Source organism: Neolamprologus multifasciatus, chromosome 12 (genome assembly GCF_963576455.1).
Source record: "Neolamprologus multifasciatus chromosome 12, fNeoMul1.2, whole genome shotgun sequence".
NCBI lineage: Eukaryota > Metazoa > Chordata > Actinopteri > Cichliformes > Cichlidae > Neolamprologus > Neolamprologus multifasciatus.
The window spans coordinates 33,935,875-33,955,189 of record NC_140450.1 but is presented as its reverse complement, the minus strand read 5'-3'; the positions used below and the strand labels follow the sequence as shown (position 1 = coordinate 33,955,189).

The following is a 19,315-nucleotide window of genomic DNA, read 5'->3' as shown; positions in this document are numbered from 1 at the left end:
TATAGGGCACAACATGTTTATACAGTGGGGCAAAAAAGTATTTAGTCAGCCACCGATTGTGCAAGTTCCCCCACTTAAAATGATGACAGAGGTCAGTAATTTGCACCAGAGGTACACTTCAACTGTGAGAGACAGAATGTGAAAAAAAAAATCCATGAATTCACATGGTAGGATTTGTAAAGAATTTATTCGTAAATCAGGGTGGAAAATAAGTATTTGGTCAATAACAAAAATACAACTCAATACTTTGTAACATAACCTTTGTTGGCAATAACAGAGGTCAAACGTTTACTATAGGTCTTTACCAGGTTTGCACACACAGTAGCTGGTATTTTGGCCCATTCCTCCATGCAGATCTTCTCAAGAGCAGTGATGTTTTGGGGCTGTCGCCGAGCAACACGGACTTTCAACTCCCGCCACAGATTTTCTATGGGGTTGAGGTCTGGAGACTGGCTAGGCCACTCCAGGACTTTCAAATGCTTCTTACGGAGCCACTCCTTTGTTGCCCGGGCGGTGTGTTTTGGATCATTGTCATGTTGGAAGACCCAGCCTCGTTTCATCTTCAAAGTTCTCACTGATGGAAGAGGTTTTGGCTCAAAATCTCACGATACTTGGCCCCATTCATTCTGTCCTTAACACGGATCAGTCGTCCTGTCCCCTTGGCAGAAAAACAGCCCCATAGCATGATGTTTCCACCCCCATGCTTCACAGTAGGTATGGTGTTCTTGGGATGCAACTCAGTATTCTTCTTCCTCCAAACACGACGAGTTGAGTTTATACCAAAAAGTTCTACTTTGGTTTCATCTGACCACATGACATTCTCCCAATCCTCTGCTGTATCATCCATGTGCTCTCTGGCAAACTTCAGACGGGCCTGGACATGCACTGGCTTCAGCAGCGGAACACGTCTGGCACTGCGGGATTTGATTCCCTGCCGTTGTAGTGTGTTACTGATGGTGACCTTTGTTACTTTGGTCCCAGCTCTCTGCAGGTCATTCACCAGGTCCCCCCGTGTGGTTCTGGGATCTTTGCTCACCGTTCTCATGATCATTTTGACCCCACGGGATGAGATCTTGCGTGGAGCCCCAGATCGAGGGAGATTATCAGTGGTCTTGTATGTCTTCCATTTTCTGATGATTGCTCCCACAGTTGATTTTTTCACACCAAGCTGCTTGCCTATTGTAGATTCACTCTTCCCAGTCTGGTGCAGGTCTACAATTCTTTTCCTGGTGTCCTTCGAAAGCTCTTTGGTCTTGGCCATGGCGGAGTTTGGAGTCTGACTGGTTGAGGCTGTGGACAGGTGTCTTTTATACAGATGATGAGGTCAAACAGGTGCCATTCATACAGGTAACGAGTGGGGGACAGAAAAGCTTCTTACAGAAGACGTTACAGGTCTGTGAGAGCCAGGGATTTTCCTTGTTTGAGGTGACCAAATACTTATTTTCCACCCTGATTTACGAATAAATTCTTTACAAATCCTACCATGTGAATTCATGGATTTTTTTTTCACATTCTGTCTCTCACAGTTGAAGTGTACCTCTGGTGCAAATTACTGACCTCTGTCATCATTTTAAGTGGGGGAACTTGCACAATCGGTGGCTGACTAAATACTTTTTTGCCCCACTGTATATCACTCCCAGTGCTTGAATTATGTCAAATTAACACCTTAATCCTTTCATTCCCAGAAGTGCCAGACATTTATTTACTCACTGGAAACAGAAATTGATGGAAGTCCAACACTTCTATAGCCTAAAACCAAAAAGAAGCCCAGCCGCCTTCATTTCAAGTGCTTGAGAATACTCACAGCTGCATGACTAAGAATCTGCACAGACCTTTCTTATTTATATTTATTATTCACAAAGTAATGAAACCTGAGCTGTTAGAAAACAGAGTCCACAAATGCTATTTTCCTCTTGCTTTAATGTGGTGAAAGAATAAGCATAATTGCCACATTTCAAAAGGTTTCCTTTTCCCCTGTTTCGGTGGAAAAAGCAGGGACGGCAGCTGGAGGAGTGACCCCTGGTAGATTTTGTGTAGTATTATATTTGCGAAGTGAGTGTCACAGTATCACAGAGGAATTTGAAAAATGAAAGGCAGTGTCCAGGTCTACTGGGGCTCTATATCAGCAAAGACTCAGCGAAGCAGGTGTGGGAGACACATTGCAAGATAAATTCATATTGACACTTCTGGCAGAATTCACCATTACTGTCCCAAACCATTTTTCTCTGTTTGCGAAAGCGGCCTTGTGGTAAGTTCAGACATGCCATCTGCAATTATTTACAAGGACAATGAAAGATCCTCTGGAAGATTTAAAAAAACGCATTTAATGCATTCCTTTATTTGTTGTGATTATGTAAGCGAGAGAGTGACATCACGAGGCTGCGGACGAACTCTGTGTGATCTTTCATCGGTGTGATTTGCCTCTGCTGTCTCTCTTCATTTACAGGTCCTAGCTTATAAATGATTTCACTCCTGAGCAAACGCATCGGTGAGAAACCCCTCCTCCCCGGTTTGATTCTGTTGTCTACCTGTCAAAAGTGACACCGCACCACATTGCTACGTGCAGCCTAATCAGCCCCTGCACATCCCTTCTGCCTACGAAAGATTCTTTGCATCCCTCGTAGACACAAAGGAACAACTCCCGTTAGATGATAAATATACCATAACCTTTGAATGTGAACCCTGCCTCTCATCAGGCTCCTGCAGTCAGATGATCCCGGGCTCCTGTGAGCTGCCCTGGCTAATTGTTAAACATGTTCTTGTCAATCAAACCTATCCCAGTGGCAGCTCTTCAACCGGCGCTACAATGAGCTGCCTGAGCCGCAGTAGCCAAAGAGGAGTGATTGCCGGGATCCATTCCATTAAAGGCTGTACATTATGAATGGACGAAGCTAGTTGTTGACTGTCGACCCAGTCAGGCTTGTGTGTGTGAGCTGAATGGCCTGTTTTTCGTGGCGTGCGTTTCATTTCCACACAGAGACAGGCCAAACAGGAGGATAGGTAATTGCCTTTGTGATGGCGCTCTGTTTGCAGACAGACGGTTATCCTTCTCAGTTTATGAATGAAAAAAGCGAGAGTAAATATTCAGTGAGAAAAGAGAGACAATGAGGAGCTGGTGCGTATCAGAGCCAGTGCTCGCTGTTAAACTATATCACACAGTTCAATAGAGTTGTTCTAGGTTTATTTAGCTGCTGTAGGTGAATTGATCTCCCCCACGAACATCGTCTAACACAGCTGCATGGTTTGTTAGGTGCATATAAGCAGGGCTGCTGAATGTGAAAGCTCTGTAAGCTTGGGGCAGGCTGTCAGCGGTTGGCACATAATAGAAAATACTGAGTTATTACTACATAATAATGGTAAAACTATGAGCTAAAGACAGAAGAGGCCAGATGATTGTATCATTATGCAGACGGCGATGAATCATGCCATTTATATAAACAGGAAAAGCCACTCTACGAAGGCTCTGAAATAATAATCAGCCACTATAAACGTCTTCAATAAAGCGCTGCGCAAACACGAAAACATTCTCCAGCCTCCGTTTAAGTGCTCTTTCAAAAGCAGCCGACACTTCAGAGGTGTCGTTGATGGAATCTCGAGATTTTGAAATGTATGTGGGCATGATGTTAAATGAAGAGTGGGATCTTTCAAGCATTTCTCATCGCAATAAGCCCGAGGAGAGCGTCTCGATTCAGAAAGGTTCCACTTGGCTGGAGAGAAACATTTTCTGAATTTAAATGCTAACCGATTCTTCAGCAAGCCCTTCGCTCACGTCAAGCGTTAAATTCAACTCAAAGCAGCAGCCAAAGAGATTTACATTTTCTGTATACAAGCTTTAGAGCCTTTGGGTTGGCTAAAGATTTGCATTAAGGGGATTTTTTTTATTTCCCTCCTCCACTCCCATCGAAAAAACTTTGGAAAGTTTAATCATGGTTATGTTGATGCCCCTGGGTTTTGTTTCTTAAGCTGTATCCCTCCGGCTGGGAAACATAAGGAAACTTGATCATAAGCTGTTCCAAAGTCTGAATACAGATTTCACAAATCATTCTAACAACGACTGCTCATCTAAGCATTACTCCCTCAAATATTGGCTCTGTAATTACGTTTCTTTGTGTGGCCTTCGCGGTGTACAACTTCAGACACAAACCTCTGCAGCTTTGAAGGAAAGCCTCATTAACAACATAAGTTTTCTCCCAGCTTTTCTCTGAGAAGTTTCATCTCTCTCTTAACACAGCGGCTTCTCATTTAGTTTAAAGAGACAAAACAAAGTCTACATTGTAGCAGCAGCTTGGGTAATAAAATGTGGTCCTTACCCGCATGCCCAGCTCGATGTTCTCACCGCCGTAGACCTCCATGCCAGGATCCAGCAGACCGATCTCACCAAAGTATTCCCGATCTACCACGAAAGAGCAGCCGATCATGGCTGGAGTTCTGGTCGGGCAGAGTGAGAGACACAGCATGCGTCAGTGGAATTGAACCGCATGAAACCCACTTTTTTTTTTTTAAAGTCAGCTAAAAAGATCAAACAAGAACAAAAAAAATTTATTTAAGGTTTCTTAATGTACATTAAATGCCCAGACAGGTTTAAGTGGGGTTTTAAAGCTAAACTTTAAACCTCAATTACTGCAAATAAATGTGTGTTGCAGATATTCCATGTACATGTCTTTGTATAGCATAGAAAGACTGTTTCCAATAAGGCCCAATCTTACAGCAGACATTGCCAAGAGAAAGAAACAGCGTCCTCCAACAGTGAACCTAGGGCTGCTCGATTATGTCAAAAATGATAATCACGATTATTTTCACTGAAATTGAGATCTCGATTATTTGATATTTATTTAACAATAACAATGTGTTGAATAATGACTTTAAAGATTGTCAAAAATAATATAAAATAGTGCAAATACTGATAACAGTGCAAATGTTTGCAATATAAGAAATAAATGAAAAATGTAAACATCTATGTTTAGTGAACTTTGCAGTGTTGCTCTGTGGTGCAGCTACGACACTGTAGCAAAGTTTACACACAATTGCTGTGTCCCAATTCAGGGTCTGCACGCTTGAAGTACGCATTTTAAGTGTGATTACGTCACCGCCACGCGACGACGGCTGTCCCAATTCGAAGTGTACTTCAAATGCATACTCCAAATGCGCCGTCGATTTTCCCCAAATATCAAGCGTGGTCCGGTGCACGCTTCGTGGTCCCATATATCCCACAATTCATAGCGCGGCGGTGGGTGTGGATAATTTTGCCACAAAATACGGCAGAAGGGAGCGGCCGAAGAGCGAACTGTCAAAAGTAAGTACTGGATATGACGTCACTTATTCATGTGCGAATGTTTAATAACGAAGAACATTAAAACATTACTGTTGGCCACATGTGGCAAAGTTGTGTGACATTAGTGATGTTTGTACTTTCAACGTTAACTTAGTTGTAAAGCCTTATATATATATATATATATATATATATATATATATCTCATAATAATCTGACAATAACTATAATATTGGCCATATTATATTTACATTACCATAGTGAGATGAATTTAGTCTCATTAGCTAATTGTTATTTACTAACTAATATTAAATGACTGTTCAGTACAGAAATGAAGCCCAACAATCATGTTTTACAGTCCTGTGGTCTCAGCCTCAGATACTCAACTAATCAAAGTGATGTCATGACAAAAATGAATGACCAACAAAACATTTTTTCTCCTTCATTTCTGTCACACAAAGCTGTATGTAACGTTTCTCGCGGTTAGTATCATGGTTGCTAGGCAACCTGAACAGAGCGACGAAGGCTAGACCGTCCCATTTCACAAGCCTCTCACTTCCGCACTTCTCGTACTTATAGGGCCTTTCTCAATATGCGTACTTGTGCGTCCTTGCGTTCTCGTGTACTCGTGATACGTCATCAGTCGGAGACCAAGTACTGTTCCAATTCGAAGTACGCATCAAGCCGAGAACGCGAAAAAGTCCCGGATGTGTTCTCGCTCCGCCCGTTTTATCGAGCATGCATCGGTGGTGACTTGTGTGGACTTGGTGCAGCTAAATATCCCAGAATGCATTTCGTCCAAAACTCAAATGCGGCAATGGCTAAAAAACTTTTAATTACTCTTTCTGGGTCACAAAATAAACTTTTAAGTTCTTTTCAAGCGAGAATGTAGCTGTGTAAACTTCAAATATCTGCTCGATTTATCAAGATATCATATATTTCCAAACGAGCTCCGACGTTTTTGGAGACGTCTGTGACCCGCCAGCTCCATAGCAGACAGCGAGGTCAAGATTATTACAGCCGGCGAGAACAGCGGACTCCCGGCACATCGTTTTCAACCCCCCCCGCGGTCTTTTTGCTACTCAGGTTAAACAAACCCCAAACTCCAGTAGCTGTCTATTGTATTGAGCGTCCACTAAAATAAAAATAAAAGCATTCTATCATCTCACCTGCTTGTTTTTATTAAGGTATGTACACGTATGTACATGTACACTATTTTTATTAATAGAAATTTCACTACTGAGGTTAAACATGATATATAAGTCACTTCGATCACTTCTAAATGTTAATGTTTGGTTTATTTCAGTGTTTTATTTGTTCCTGAGTAAACCGGTTTGGCTGTGATTAAAGTTAAGCTTCATAACATATTACTCACAGTTAAATTAAGAGGGGACGGCAGTAAAAGCTCCGGACCTGTGACATCATCAAGTACGCTGGTGTTCCAATTGTACAAATCGTGAGTCCGTGCTCGCGTTCTCGGCGAGTACGTACTCGCGTACTTGAGAATTGAGAAAGGGCCATAGTATGCGCCGTACGTAGTACGCGCCGTACGTAGTACGCGCCGTACGTAGTACGCGTACTTCAAGCATGCAGACCCTAAATTGGGACACAGCCTATGTCTACTTGATCCACGTCTGACTCCGCGAACCCATAATGTTTCCACACCACTGAATCTCTTTTCAACCAACGGCAGTCACTCTCCTCTCCAAATAACTTCTGCTTAGCTTTCCGAGCTTCCCTCGGGTCCTCTTAATCAGCGGTCCCGGGCCTCGGACCGGTACCGGTCCGTGAGTCGTTTGGTACCGGGCCGCGAGAGTTGAGGCTCAGGTGTGAAATGTATAGTTTTCAGGGTTTTTATCGGTTCTCAGTGTTATTATCATTTTTATCGTTTACTCGGTTTTCCTGGGTCTTTTCACGTGTGTTATGAATAAATTTTCTTTTTTTCGGTACCGGTACTAGTTTTATTTTGTTGTATTTATCCGCGACACCTTAAAGGCCGGTCTGTGAAAATATTGTCGGGCATAAACCGGTCCGTGGCGCAAAAAAGGTTGGAGACCGCTGCTCTTAATTGTTGTGACACGTGTTCGAAACGCAGAGAGGTGCGCTCGATTTGCCACACGGAGCAGCGCGAGAGTAAAGCACGAGGGAGGGGCTAATAACCGGCTCAGTCATTTTTAATGATCGTTGAAAGCCCAGATCGTAATCGAGATTAAAATTCGATTAATTGAGCAGCTCTAAGTGAACCTTTCATTGTTCTTTTTAAGAGCAATGTGTACGATTTTTTGCAATATATAAGATTTCGTTTCTCTAGCAGATCATCATGCAGGTTAGTTTTTAGAGGGTTTCTATTCTACAGCAGTGCCTAATGTTTGACAAAGACACAGACAAATAGCTGTTCTCTGAACTTTAAGTAAAACTTTAAAGAAAGCCAGATTATGACCAAAGATCAAAAACATTTATACGTTGCTCTTTTAAATGAGGAGAACACTGAGGCTGACTGAGGGATGGTGTGGAAATGCCAGAAAGATGAAAAAACAAACAGACACTAGTTCAGTTTAATTTAAGCACAAAGACTGCGCCTATGTTGTTTAACCACCTTTGCTAAAGGTGCTGAAAAAGAACAGCTTATATACACCCTGCAATAAAACTGAATTTTTTCAAGCCATAAGACCACAATTATAAGCTGAAAGACACCAAACTGCTCAGTATTACTGAGGAGAGTGGTGAAGGTGCAGGAGAACTATATTAGTTGAAGGTACCTGATTTGCCTCTGACATGACTCTTTGATTCATCACTAATGAGAGGACTTGAAAGTTCACATACAACACGTCCAGTGTTATTGAGCACAAGCAGTTACTAGCTCACCGCACTCTGAACACATGCCAACAGGGGTGAGTAAGTTGTTTTATCAGCCATGAAACCTCCACTTCTGGGCACCAGTGATCCAAATGAGAGCCACGTGACAGTTTCATGGTATATTTTGTTTATCGAATTATTTAATCATTCTGGCAAATAAATTTCATGCGTAGTAAGTAGGGATGGGTACCGGTATCCGGTGCCATGATGGCACCGGTTCTGACATAAACGGTAGTAACCAGACCGAAAAGCAGCGCACATTTCGGTGCTTTATTTTCCTGAGCTGTGGTACACTTTCTTCTTCCTTACATTTGTATTGGCGGTTGGCAAACAACTGAAAGGTGCATTACCGCCACCAACTGGTATGGAATGATACACTTTGGATTCCAGCCAATCATTTTACGTTTCGAGGATAGTAGGCGGGTCCAGGTACGTACGTTTTTTTAGAGCAGAGCTACAGATTAAAATGTCCAAGGCGAAGCGGTCAAAAGTCTGGCTGTACTTCACAGCAAAAGATGCAAACTCAGCAGCTGCAACAAGTGCTTTAAGCTGATACTGTGATACTGTCAAAGGAGGTAACACCTCAAATCTGATGAAACACCTGGCGACGCATAGCGGTTTTTTTAAAGCCGAGAAATGCGCCGTATTTGATAGCTTGCTGCGAGACCTCACACCGAGCACATCTACTACAGGTGTGGTGCCTGTTATCGGACCCGGAGTTTGCAACATCCCCCAAAAACCCAAAGAGGAGAGTCCTGGCCCCTAGCCCTGCCAGTGTAGCAGAAATGATGAGGATGACGTTCTTCTCTGCGTGAGTAGCTTAATGTCGTTCGTGTGTAATTTACATTGAGTAAGCTAACCACGTTATTACATTAATGCATGTAAGGTGAACTAGCAAACACCATCATAGCTACATGCGGCTGTCTTCTTGTTTGATGGCAGATACTCCCTTCACCCTGGACAAAAAGGCTAAAATGACCAAAGAAAAAGTGGAAAACAGCTAAACATGAGAGGTTTTTGGACAAAGTTTGTGTTTTTTCCATTGTTTAAGCACTGCTTCCAGCCAAGAGTGATACCATATATGCCCCATAGCTGCAGAAAAGGCTAACATTGTTATCTTTTTACAAAAAAACAGCTGAACATGAGAGGTTTTTGGACAAAGTTTGTGTTCTCCATTCTTTAAGCACCGATTTGAGCACCGACACCGTTTCAAAAGTACCGGTTTGGCACCGGTATCGGATAAAACCTAAACGATACCCATCCCTAGTAGTAAGACAAACCTATCAATGGTTGCTATGATAATTAAAACAAAATGAAACACATTATACAATATAAAGATGAAAATAAAACATCTTTTTACTTAAAATCTACCAAAATTTATCTGATACAAAACATTTAGAGGGTGCATGTTTTTTTTTAACAAAAGCAAGATTTTCCATCTTCAGTAGAAGAAATGGTCCCACTTAGGCGACAGGGCTACTTTCAGCACTATTATCGGTCCCATCTAAAGTGCAAAGCCCCATTAAGAGCATTATAGTCATACAGGGTCTTGAACAGCATTATTTTTTAAAGTGACCAATGAAAAGCATGGATTTTCTGTCTGAAATGATGCCTGAGGTGAGTTCACCATGTATTACACAAACATGCACACACACACACATGAATGTCAGCCACTTCAGTCTGACAGACATAGCAATAGGAAGTACTGTAAAGTGCTTCAAGAGCTGCATTTTGATTCACGGACTGTATTAAAAGAGAGCATTAAGCTGTATGGAGTGCAAGCCAAAAAGAAAGGTGCTTTTAGGTTTAAACCCCATATAAAACGCTGGCTGAAATATAACCACGGGCTGCTACTTTGAAAATCCTGCACCAGTAGATAAATATAAATTTGACGCAGAGCTCCGAACCCCCTGAACCAATATATCGCCAAGAAAGCACTTTCACCATTTGGGTTTTTTTTTTTCCATAAATGTCTTTAGAGCTTGACATTCACAGTATATAAGTCTCATGAGCTGTGTCGCTTTAATTTAAAATAGCTGAAAATCAAACACAATAAAGAAAACCCAATTTAAAAGTGAAACTCGCTCGCGATCACAGATTGGCAGTTCTAGTTAAACACTCTCGCAGTAACAATTACAACTCTATCTTTTTTTATGAATCGCGCTCGCTGAGTTCTATACTTTCATTTCCTGACACACAGTCTTGTTTAAATTATAAGGGGCTGACAGACAGGCTTTCAAGTGCCATCATTTTTTACCGGCCGTGTAGATGAAAAAGACAGACCCTGCACACTCTCGGCCTGATTCATCCCATCCTTTCACTTCCCTTGACAAGTGGCCTTCCTGTCTGTACTGCAAACTTTGTGCAAATCTCTTTGAGTGCTCCCTTTAGATTAAGCTTCCTGGCAAGGTAAACGCGTCTCTCTCCCTCGGTACACTCTCAGCACCGTATTAAGCTGGACGCATCTGACAATGAAATAAAATCCTTGCACCGAGTGAACGTTTAGCATTTTTCCACACTGTGTAATTGATATTGTGAAACAAACATCCACAAATTGATGTCCTGCATATTTGTATTTTTAAGTTAAGAATGAAGAAAAGACTAAATTGTTGCCAAGTTTGGTGGCAACATTATCAAGCCGGCCTTTTATGGTATTTAATGGCATTAAATATCCAATTAAATTAGGCTAATTAGGCCAATATATTCCAACATATTCTTAAGACCAGAGCCTTAACTGGCAAAGAACAATATGTGAAGAAGGAAAGAAAAACATTTGTATCCACTGGAATGACACTGATTATGGTAAAGTGCTTGAAATAGTCAAAGGATGAGGGCTAAACTGGTAATTAGAAACCAAGCGAGGGAAACCTGGTCTGATTAAAAGGGACAGCATCCATCCCACTCTGGGTGGTGCATCTGTCACATAAATATAATGATTAATGTATTCATTTTTAAATTTAAAAATAAAGTAATTAGACCACAAAGTAGAGTTGCTTCTCTGCAATTTCCCTTCAGCTGTCAAGCCCCCAAAACACCAGAGACCGAGTCTGCTCCCTGACCACCTGAATTAAAGAAACAAAAAGCAAAAATCAACAGATAACGAACTATTCATATGGACCTAATTAAAATTAATGACTTCTACAATAAAACCACAAGCGCAAACCAAATAAAATGAAATAAAAGAGCATTAGATCTCACTCATGAAAAAGTTGGGAAATGGTTTGATAGATGACCAAGCAATTATTTTTTATTATCTCTGAAACCTTGAAATATATCGGTTCAGTCATCCGCTCGGCCCCTCAATTCTAAATTATCCAATCCCTTAAACCCAATAACAGACATTCCTCTTTTGTTCTACTAACTATTTCTGGTCCTTATTAAATGCTCATGCTTATGCTATTGCAGAATGATTATCATTTATATTTGCCCAGATATTCTAATGGGCTCTGCTGGACTAAAACATTTGGCACTAAAACGCTGCTGTTGGTAAGTGGCGCCATGTCAATGTAACGGCCGAAAGGTGCGGACACAGGCATTTCTATGGCTGGCCTTTTTCAGTTTCCCTTTCACAGAGCAAGATTTGGGGCGGCCAGTATTTAAATGAACTGTGCAAACATGAGTTATTAAAGTGTGGCATAGAAAATTCTGTTGAATTTATGCTGAAAAAAGGTCACATCTTATTTTGCATCCATGTCTTATTTGACACTGGAAGCTGTGACTCCTCAACCCGAATCTTTAGAACTAAGCTCCACACGTCTCCGGTCCTTATTAATACTGTTATTTTGATAACATAGAAAATAACTGAACTGAACTGAATTCCAATAGTACTGAATGTATTAAATTCCACACTGGAATGCCTGTCAACGGGATTTAAACAGATCTGAAGTGTGTTTGATGTGTGTTTGAATTGTAATGCTGGGAGACCTGAACGTACGCTGCATTATTTTTGCTAGTACAGTATTTACTTCCACACCAGGCCTGGTTGTTTTCAACCAACCAATTTATTCCGCTCTTCATAGAATACTGGTGATCATTAATGGGAACTGGCTTTGCTGTATTTATAAATTACAATGAAGTGAGTAGACGATCCCCCCAGAACTTTAACCTTCCCTTGGGAAATGTTTGCAGTTGCATCATCATGCTAATTTGCTCCTCTTTAGTAACTCTGACTCATACCAAATATTCCAGTACCCCTGTTGGAAACCTTATATTCAGGATTGTTTGTAAGTCATACAATAAACTTATCTCAAGGACTCCTTTCATCCGTATAATAGACTATGGTGAAAATTATCCTGTCTCAGAGTGATGCTGAGAAAATAGACCGCCCACCTGTGAATTCCAGGTTGAGCTATTGTAATTACTTATCAGAGGGATGCACTAATAGTTCTCTTAAAAGCCTCTACCAGATGCAAAAGCGAGAGAACTAACAATGACTAGGAGGACAGATCATTTTTCTACCCTGTTAGCTTCTCCTCACTGCATTCAAAACCCTTCTCACATACAAACCCTTAATGATGCTACACTGTATCGCAAAGACCTCGCTATATCATCTCAACAGAGCACTTTGCTTTGTTGTGGTTCCCGAAGTTTTAAAAAGCAGAACGTAAAGGACAGCCTTTAGCTATTAGGTCCGTTTTCTTTGAAAGGAGCACCTTGTTTGGGTGCTTTTCGGGTGAGGCTTAAAACTTCCCTTTTTGATAACGCTTATCTTTCAGGCCGGATTAGGTGACCCTGCAAGGTTTCATAATTATATGGGTACAAGCACACGCTGCTGGAGGAACTCCCATAATACACTGAGCACCTCTCCTCTACTCTTTCACTCTGCAGGCATTTATATGCCACTACTGCATGCTATTAACCTTGTGTCTTGTTTCTGCTGCAGTTTGTACTTTGTCCTCTGCCTGTTTGTTACTTTCTGGAGCTATTTGGGAACTTTTTTTTTTTTAGTTGTGGTCTCCCTATGCTCTTCTTTTCTCTCTTCACTTCATCCAGCTAGTTAAGGCAGATAGCCTGGTTCACGAGTTACTCTACATAGTATTGCAAGGTCTTTATGCAGTGAAAAAGTTATAGACAAGAAAAAAAACATGCTAGTTTTCTCCATTACAAGAACATAGAGCTGGGCGATAGAACGATAACGATATGTATTGCGAAATAACTTTTTCTCGATAGGAAAATTTAACTATTGCGATAGGCCTCACCTCTCTTGTCCTCTTAAAAAACAAAAAGAACAGCCAATCAAAATTAAGTAGCGCAGAGCCGAACCAATCACAGCCGCAGCGTCACGTGACTTGTTACGTACAGCACAAGTGCCAAGCCGCGCATGTGTATTTGTTTGGGAAGCAGCCAGCCGCCGTGCTGCCCGGGTAATGGAGGAAAAATCAACCGAGAGCGTGAGCGAAGGTTACCGAAGAGAAAACAGATGATGGTTCCAACGCCGGAGAGATTGTCGAACAGAAGAGCCACAGAAGTTCTGTAGTGTGACGGTATTTCGGCTATTTCAAGTCTGACAAAAACAGAGTAGCCACTGTAAATTGTGCCGAAAGCAAGTCTGGAAATCCAATAAAGCGGTGCATGCTCAATCTCTGACTGGATAATTCGTAATTCGGCTTTTGTCAGACTAAAGTAACTGTTAAAACTGTTTGAAAAGCTAAGCTATACAACAAGGAGAGATTGAGAATTTCCTTTTAGTTCTCAGTTTATTCGATGTTGACAAAAGTTAGTCAATTTTGTCTGTTCTTCTATAAAACAAACTAAGATTTATTTTTAGAATTAATATTTTGTTTCTAAGTGGAATTGACAATTTAGTAGTTTCGTTTGTTCTATTTTGAAACTTAAACGCTTTAGCGGCTGCCTTTTGTGTAGTTTGCAATATTTGCCTTTATTTATCTGAAAAAGTCTCATGTTCCTTAAGTACATCTACCCTGTTGAACTTATTATGGGAAATAAATATTTAAATGAAAACAAGCTGCTGATTATTTCACATTTTACTTGTGAGCAACGGCACATTTAAATCTTACAAATATAGTTATTTGGCTTATATCGTGATATATATCGTGATATATATCGTGATATATATCGTGATATATATCGCGATATATATCGTTATCGCCTGAAATGAAAAAAACATATGATATAAAAAAATCTTATATCGCCCAGGTCTACAAGAACATTCAATAAACTCTTATGCAAGTGGGTGAATATAAAACACAAACATTGATTTTTGCTAATATTTTGCATGGGCGAATGACGCACACTTCTATTGCTTCCTTTCAGCCAACGCTGTTGTTGCGTCTATTTTGTACCTGAAGGCACGCACAACAGGGATCTCCTTGCGTGCCCTTCAAAAAACAAGAAATCATAAGTCACAAAACAACTTCTGGAGTCCATCAGACATCACAGATTGATGGGGTAATCATCCAGTGGATTTCTCATTTAACGTCACGAGGTTTAGTTATTTTTAGTGTGCAGATGGTCAGCCTGCAGGACTCATCCGCCCCTTGCAACTCTTGTCCTTGTCTCCTGCTTGCAGTGTAAATGTCTGATAGATGTGTGCAATATATGGAAAGATAAAGACTCCGTCTCTTCCAGATGATAAAATGGAAATAAATTTCTCCATTAGATCTTGATTCAAACAGCTGTTGAACAGGTTTTTGGAAAAGAAAAGGTTTCTTTTTGAATCAGTGCTTTTAATTGATGGAGCCACATCATCAAAATACATACTTCTGCCCGTGAGTCTGCTTCACAATATCTCCAAAATGCTTGCAATCTTCCGTTCTCACAACATGTTTGTGCCTTCTCGTACCCTTTTACTCTCTTTGTTGTTGAACGTGTCCAAACAACCAGAGACGCTGTGAGTGAGCTTCTGTTTTTGATGAGTAGAAACCTTGAGGAAGCAAGCAGGAAAATGATTTCCAATAGGAATCCACCCAGCTGACACACTCCAGCTGGCCCTCGAGGCGATCTGTTCATTTTCAGCAAACTTTCAACAGGGAAGACGAACCAGCTTTGCACCACGTGAATGTCTACTCTTGTCATTTCTTTTTATCTCAACTCTAGCAATTGATATTTGGTAATACATGATTCTCGTGGAGTTTTGATAAGACATCCAATATTTAGGTCCACACGGGTTGTTTGTATGAGAACACCCTGTACCAAATGAAATTGTTATTGCTTTTCCAGCACTGGTCTGTGGTAGGTAATGAAACTCTGGCTTCCAATTCATGTTTCTGTTGCCTGTGGTCAGAACTGAACAGTGTGTGTGAATGTCTTGGTGTCTGGGATAATGGAAGACATCGTGGCAGTACACATCAGTAGGTTTCATGCTTATAGCTTGGTTAAAATGCAGTGTCCAGGACATTAAGTTAGAGCTGGGCGATATATCGAGTTTTTAAAAAATATCGATATATTTTCATACGAGATATAAGATGTGACAATATCCTTTATATCGATATAGTCTATGTTACGTTATAACTATACTTGTGGAGCCGCAAGTTTGCCTCCCTTTCGTCTTTACGCAACATTACTCGGACTCGCCCCTCCTTCACTGAACACAACTCCCCCTCCTCCCCCATCGCTTCACCTGCAGGAAGCGACAAGATGGACACGGCAAATCTCCGTTAACGAGTTACTGCGCATCGCCCCGTGCGTGGGGCTGGACGCCGTCAACATGTTAGCTAGCTAACCACGCTAACGCCATGCAGCCCAGAGGCGCTGCACAGCCTAAAATCCTTTCATTTTCTCAAAAGTTGACAGCGCGCCTTATGTATGAATTCTGGTTGTGCTTGATGGCCGCGAACCGATTTTATGTGGTACACAGCGCTCAGCAATCTGTCAAAAAATGTTTTAATACGACTTTGGTAAGCTACGATGCTGCACCGCTTGATGGATTGTCAGAGCATTACGGCTACCGAGGAGCCTCGCGGAGTGATACGTACTGTGCTTCAACGTAATATTACCCTACTGTGTATAAGGACCATAAATGGCACCTGTTAAGAGACGTGGTTACAAAGAGGATTTCAAACTCAAGGCTGTCAGTCACACAGTAGAAGTTGGGAACAGAGCAGCTATGAAATCTGTCTTTGTTACTATGCTCTGCGTCTTTTAGTTTACATTTTGACTGCACAATTATGAGCTTTTTGTTATGCACAAAAACAACATTGTTTTCTTTTATTTATGGAGCATTATTATTTAATAAATGCTCATAATTTATTTTTGAGTAAATTTTATGTACATCTATGCTCTATGTTAATAAAAGTGCCCGTGTGACATCTGGGACACAGCTTTGACTAAGAACTCTCTTTTTGTTCTTACTTTATGGCTTAAAAAAAATATCGAGATATATATCTTATATCGCCGTCCAGGTAAAATATATCGAGATATGAATTTTGGGTCATATCGCCCAGCCCTACATTAAGTGATACAAATGAACACATTTACCTGTTCTGTTTATAGCAGCAATGCTGTTTGCACACATGTTTACACCAGCAGACAAGAATTATTGATTCCTTTTAGCGCTTTACAAAATCAGCACTGACATTCTGCAGGCATTTATCCATCATTGTGGAGCACAGGGTCGTACATTGACGTTTCAGATGTTTTTCCTGTTATGCTGCTAAAATAAATAGGTAAATTAAGCTAATATTTGTGGTGAAGTAAAGAGGAAGAGCTCAGTAGTCTCACAGCCTGAAGAAAGAAACGTCTCCAAAGTCTGGAGCTACGGCAGCAGATCCTGCATCGCTTGCCAGATGGCAGCAGGGTGAACATGCAGCCACAGATCCTCATTGATCAGACCTTTGGGGTAGCCAAATTTAGCTACTCTACTTACAGCATGTGATCAGTTCCACTTTTGATTTTTCTGAATGTTTTTGCCCTCTACTCCTGTCATTGATCTTTTAGTATTTGTTTTGTGCTTGTCAGTATAGGAATCTCACAAACCTGGTGCCTTTTCATTTACGAATCTAAATCAGTTTAAATGTCTGACTAAATGGGTCACTCCAAGTTCATGTTCGTACAGAGATGAAGGCCTGTTAGCGCATTGCACATCTCAGATCTTTAAAAACACCCTTTTCCTCCTGTAAATGCTTGTCTTTGTCAACAGATGCATTACTGAGTCTGTGCAGTCTGAGAAAAGAGGAAATACGTCTTCTTTAACCAGAGAACACTTTTGCTGGATCCATTTCACTCAAGCATCCTTGAATGGGATAAAAAAAAAATGCAGCTCAAAGCTGCCGATCTCTCGCTACCTCTGACCCGCACCTCCTTGTGATTATATTTATGTTTATGTGTCAGGATGCGCCAGCTTCAGTTCAAGTTTGATGCTCTACTGTAGCACTAGTTGTAAAATTGCACCAGGGATGCAGCAACATTAAGCAGTCCGGCAGCCCCGTAATTATGGAAGAGGAAAACCAAGAGCTAAGCTGAGTCAGGTGGCCTTGACCTTATGTTCTTGGTGCTTGCACTGCCTTTGGCCTTACAACACTAAACCAAAACCGCTACGTGATTGCAGATATGTATTATAAAGCAATAGGGATGGGTACCGGTGGTTCTGACATAAACGGTAGTAGCCAGACCAAAAAGCAGCGCACATTTCGGTGCTTTATTTCGGTGCTTTTTTTTCCTGAGATGTCACACACTTTGAATTCTAGCCAATCATTTTACGTTTCCGAGGATAGTAGGCGGGTCCAGGTACGTACGTTCTTTTAGAGCAGAGCTACAGATTAAAAATGCCCAAGACGAAGCGGTCAAAAGTCTGGCTGAACTTCACAGCAAAAGATGCAAACTCAGCAGCTGCAACAAGTGCTTTAAGCTGATACTGTGATACTGTCAAAGGAGGTAACACTTCAAATCCGATGAAACACCTGGCGACGCATAGCGTTTTTTTTTAAAAGCCGAAAAATGCGCCGTATTTGATAGCTTGCTGCAAGACCTCACACCGAGCGCATCTACTGCAGGTGTGGTGCCTGTTATCGACCCGGAGTTAGCAACATCCCCCAAAAACCCGAAGAGGAGAGTCCTGGCCCCTAGCCCTGCCAGTGTAGCAGAAATGATGAGGATGATGATGCAGCAGCAGCCGTTCTTCTCTGCGTGAGTAGCTTAATGTTGTTCGTGTGTAATTTACGTTGAGTAGGCTAACCACGTTATTACATTAATGCATGTAAGGTGAACTAGCAAACACCATCATAGCTACATGCGGCTGTCTTCTTGTTTGATGGCAGATACTCCCTTCACCCTGGCCAAAAAGGCTAAAATGACCAAAGAAAAAGTCGGAAAAAGTTTGTGTTTTTTCCATTGTTTAAGCACTGCTTCCAGCCAAGAGTGATACCATATATGCCCCATAGCTGCAGAAAAGGCTAACATTGTTATCTTTTTACAAAAAAACAGCTGAACATGAGAGGTTTTTGGACCAATTTTGTGTTCTCCATTCTTTAAGCACCGGTTTGAGCACCGTTTAAGCACCGGCACCGTTTCAAAAGTACCGGTTTGGCACCGGTATCAGATAAAACCTAAACGATACCCATCCCTATAAAGCAACATAAGAAAAGTTCAGTGCATCTTTAAAGAGTTCTATATAACACAAGACTATTAACAAGTTCACTGATATAGGATGTCAGAGGTGAAATTCACTTGTTTTTATTCTTCTAATAAACTAAATTTAAGCAGACTTCTAAACATCATTACAGCTACTAACAATCGTCAATCACAAATTTTCTACAGTCACAGGGGACAAAGTCAAATTCATCAACAAGTTCAGCTCCTGTCCCCATCCCATCCAAACAGTCTAAACATCTGCAAGAGCAACAAGAGTTTAAGAAATGCTGATGTGCTACACTCTTTTTCTTTAATGTATTGCATTCCAGCAGAGTTTTGCCAGGGATACACAAAAGCATTTCTAGAGTTATATAAAAACCCGACAGAAGCATATGCTCTCCTTTAATCTAAGGTGGTATATTATAATACCCTGCTAATAGTCAACACAAAGTTACACCACACCGCTGAGGCCCTGTGCTTTAAAAATGTTATTTTTCATTGTAATTGGAAAGTTTTCTAAAGGCAGCATTTATTCATGTGTTCATGCGGCACAGTAAACTATAGTGTGCCTGAGTTTGATGCCTCTACATATGAATAAGTCATATCCCAAGGCTATTCATATTTCATCAAACATCCTCATCTATAATGGACACTTTGCACCGG

The 19,315-nt window shown here is 41.1% G+C and overlaps 1 protein-coding gene and 1 long non-coding RNA gene across 2 annotated transcripts in view; both read right to left on the bottom strand.

The window, feature by feature from the left end:
• galnt9 (polypeptide N-acetylgalactosaminyltransferase 9) overlaps positions 1-19,315 on the bottom strand; it is a 123,139-nt gene that overhangs the window by 39,728 nt on the left and 64,096 nt on the right. Inside the window, exon 6 of the mRNA XM_085179361.1 lies at positions 4,311-4,428. Coding sequence (XP_085035487.1) covers positions 4,311-4,428 — 118 coding nt within the window. The remainder of the gene's footprint in view (positions 1-4,310; positions 4,429-19,315) is intronic.
• Positions 4,889-19,315, bottom strand: LOC146507376 (uncharacterized). Its single transcript, XR_014877111.1, has 2 exons — positions 16,546-19,315; positions 4,889-15,492 (listed from the first exon to the last, which is right to left on the bottom strand). It is a non-coding gene; the product is annotated as an uncharacterized LOC146507376 (long non-coding RNA).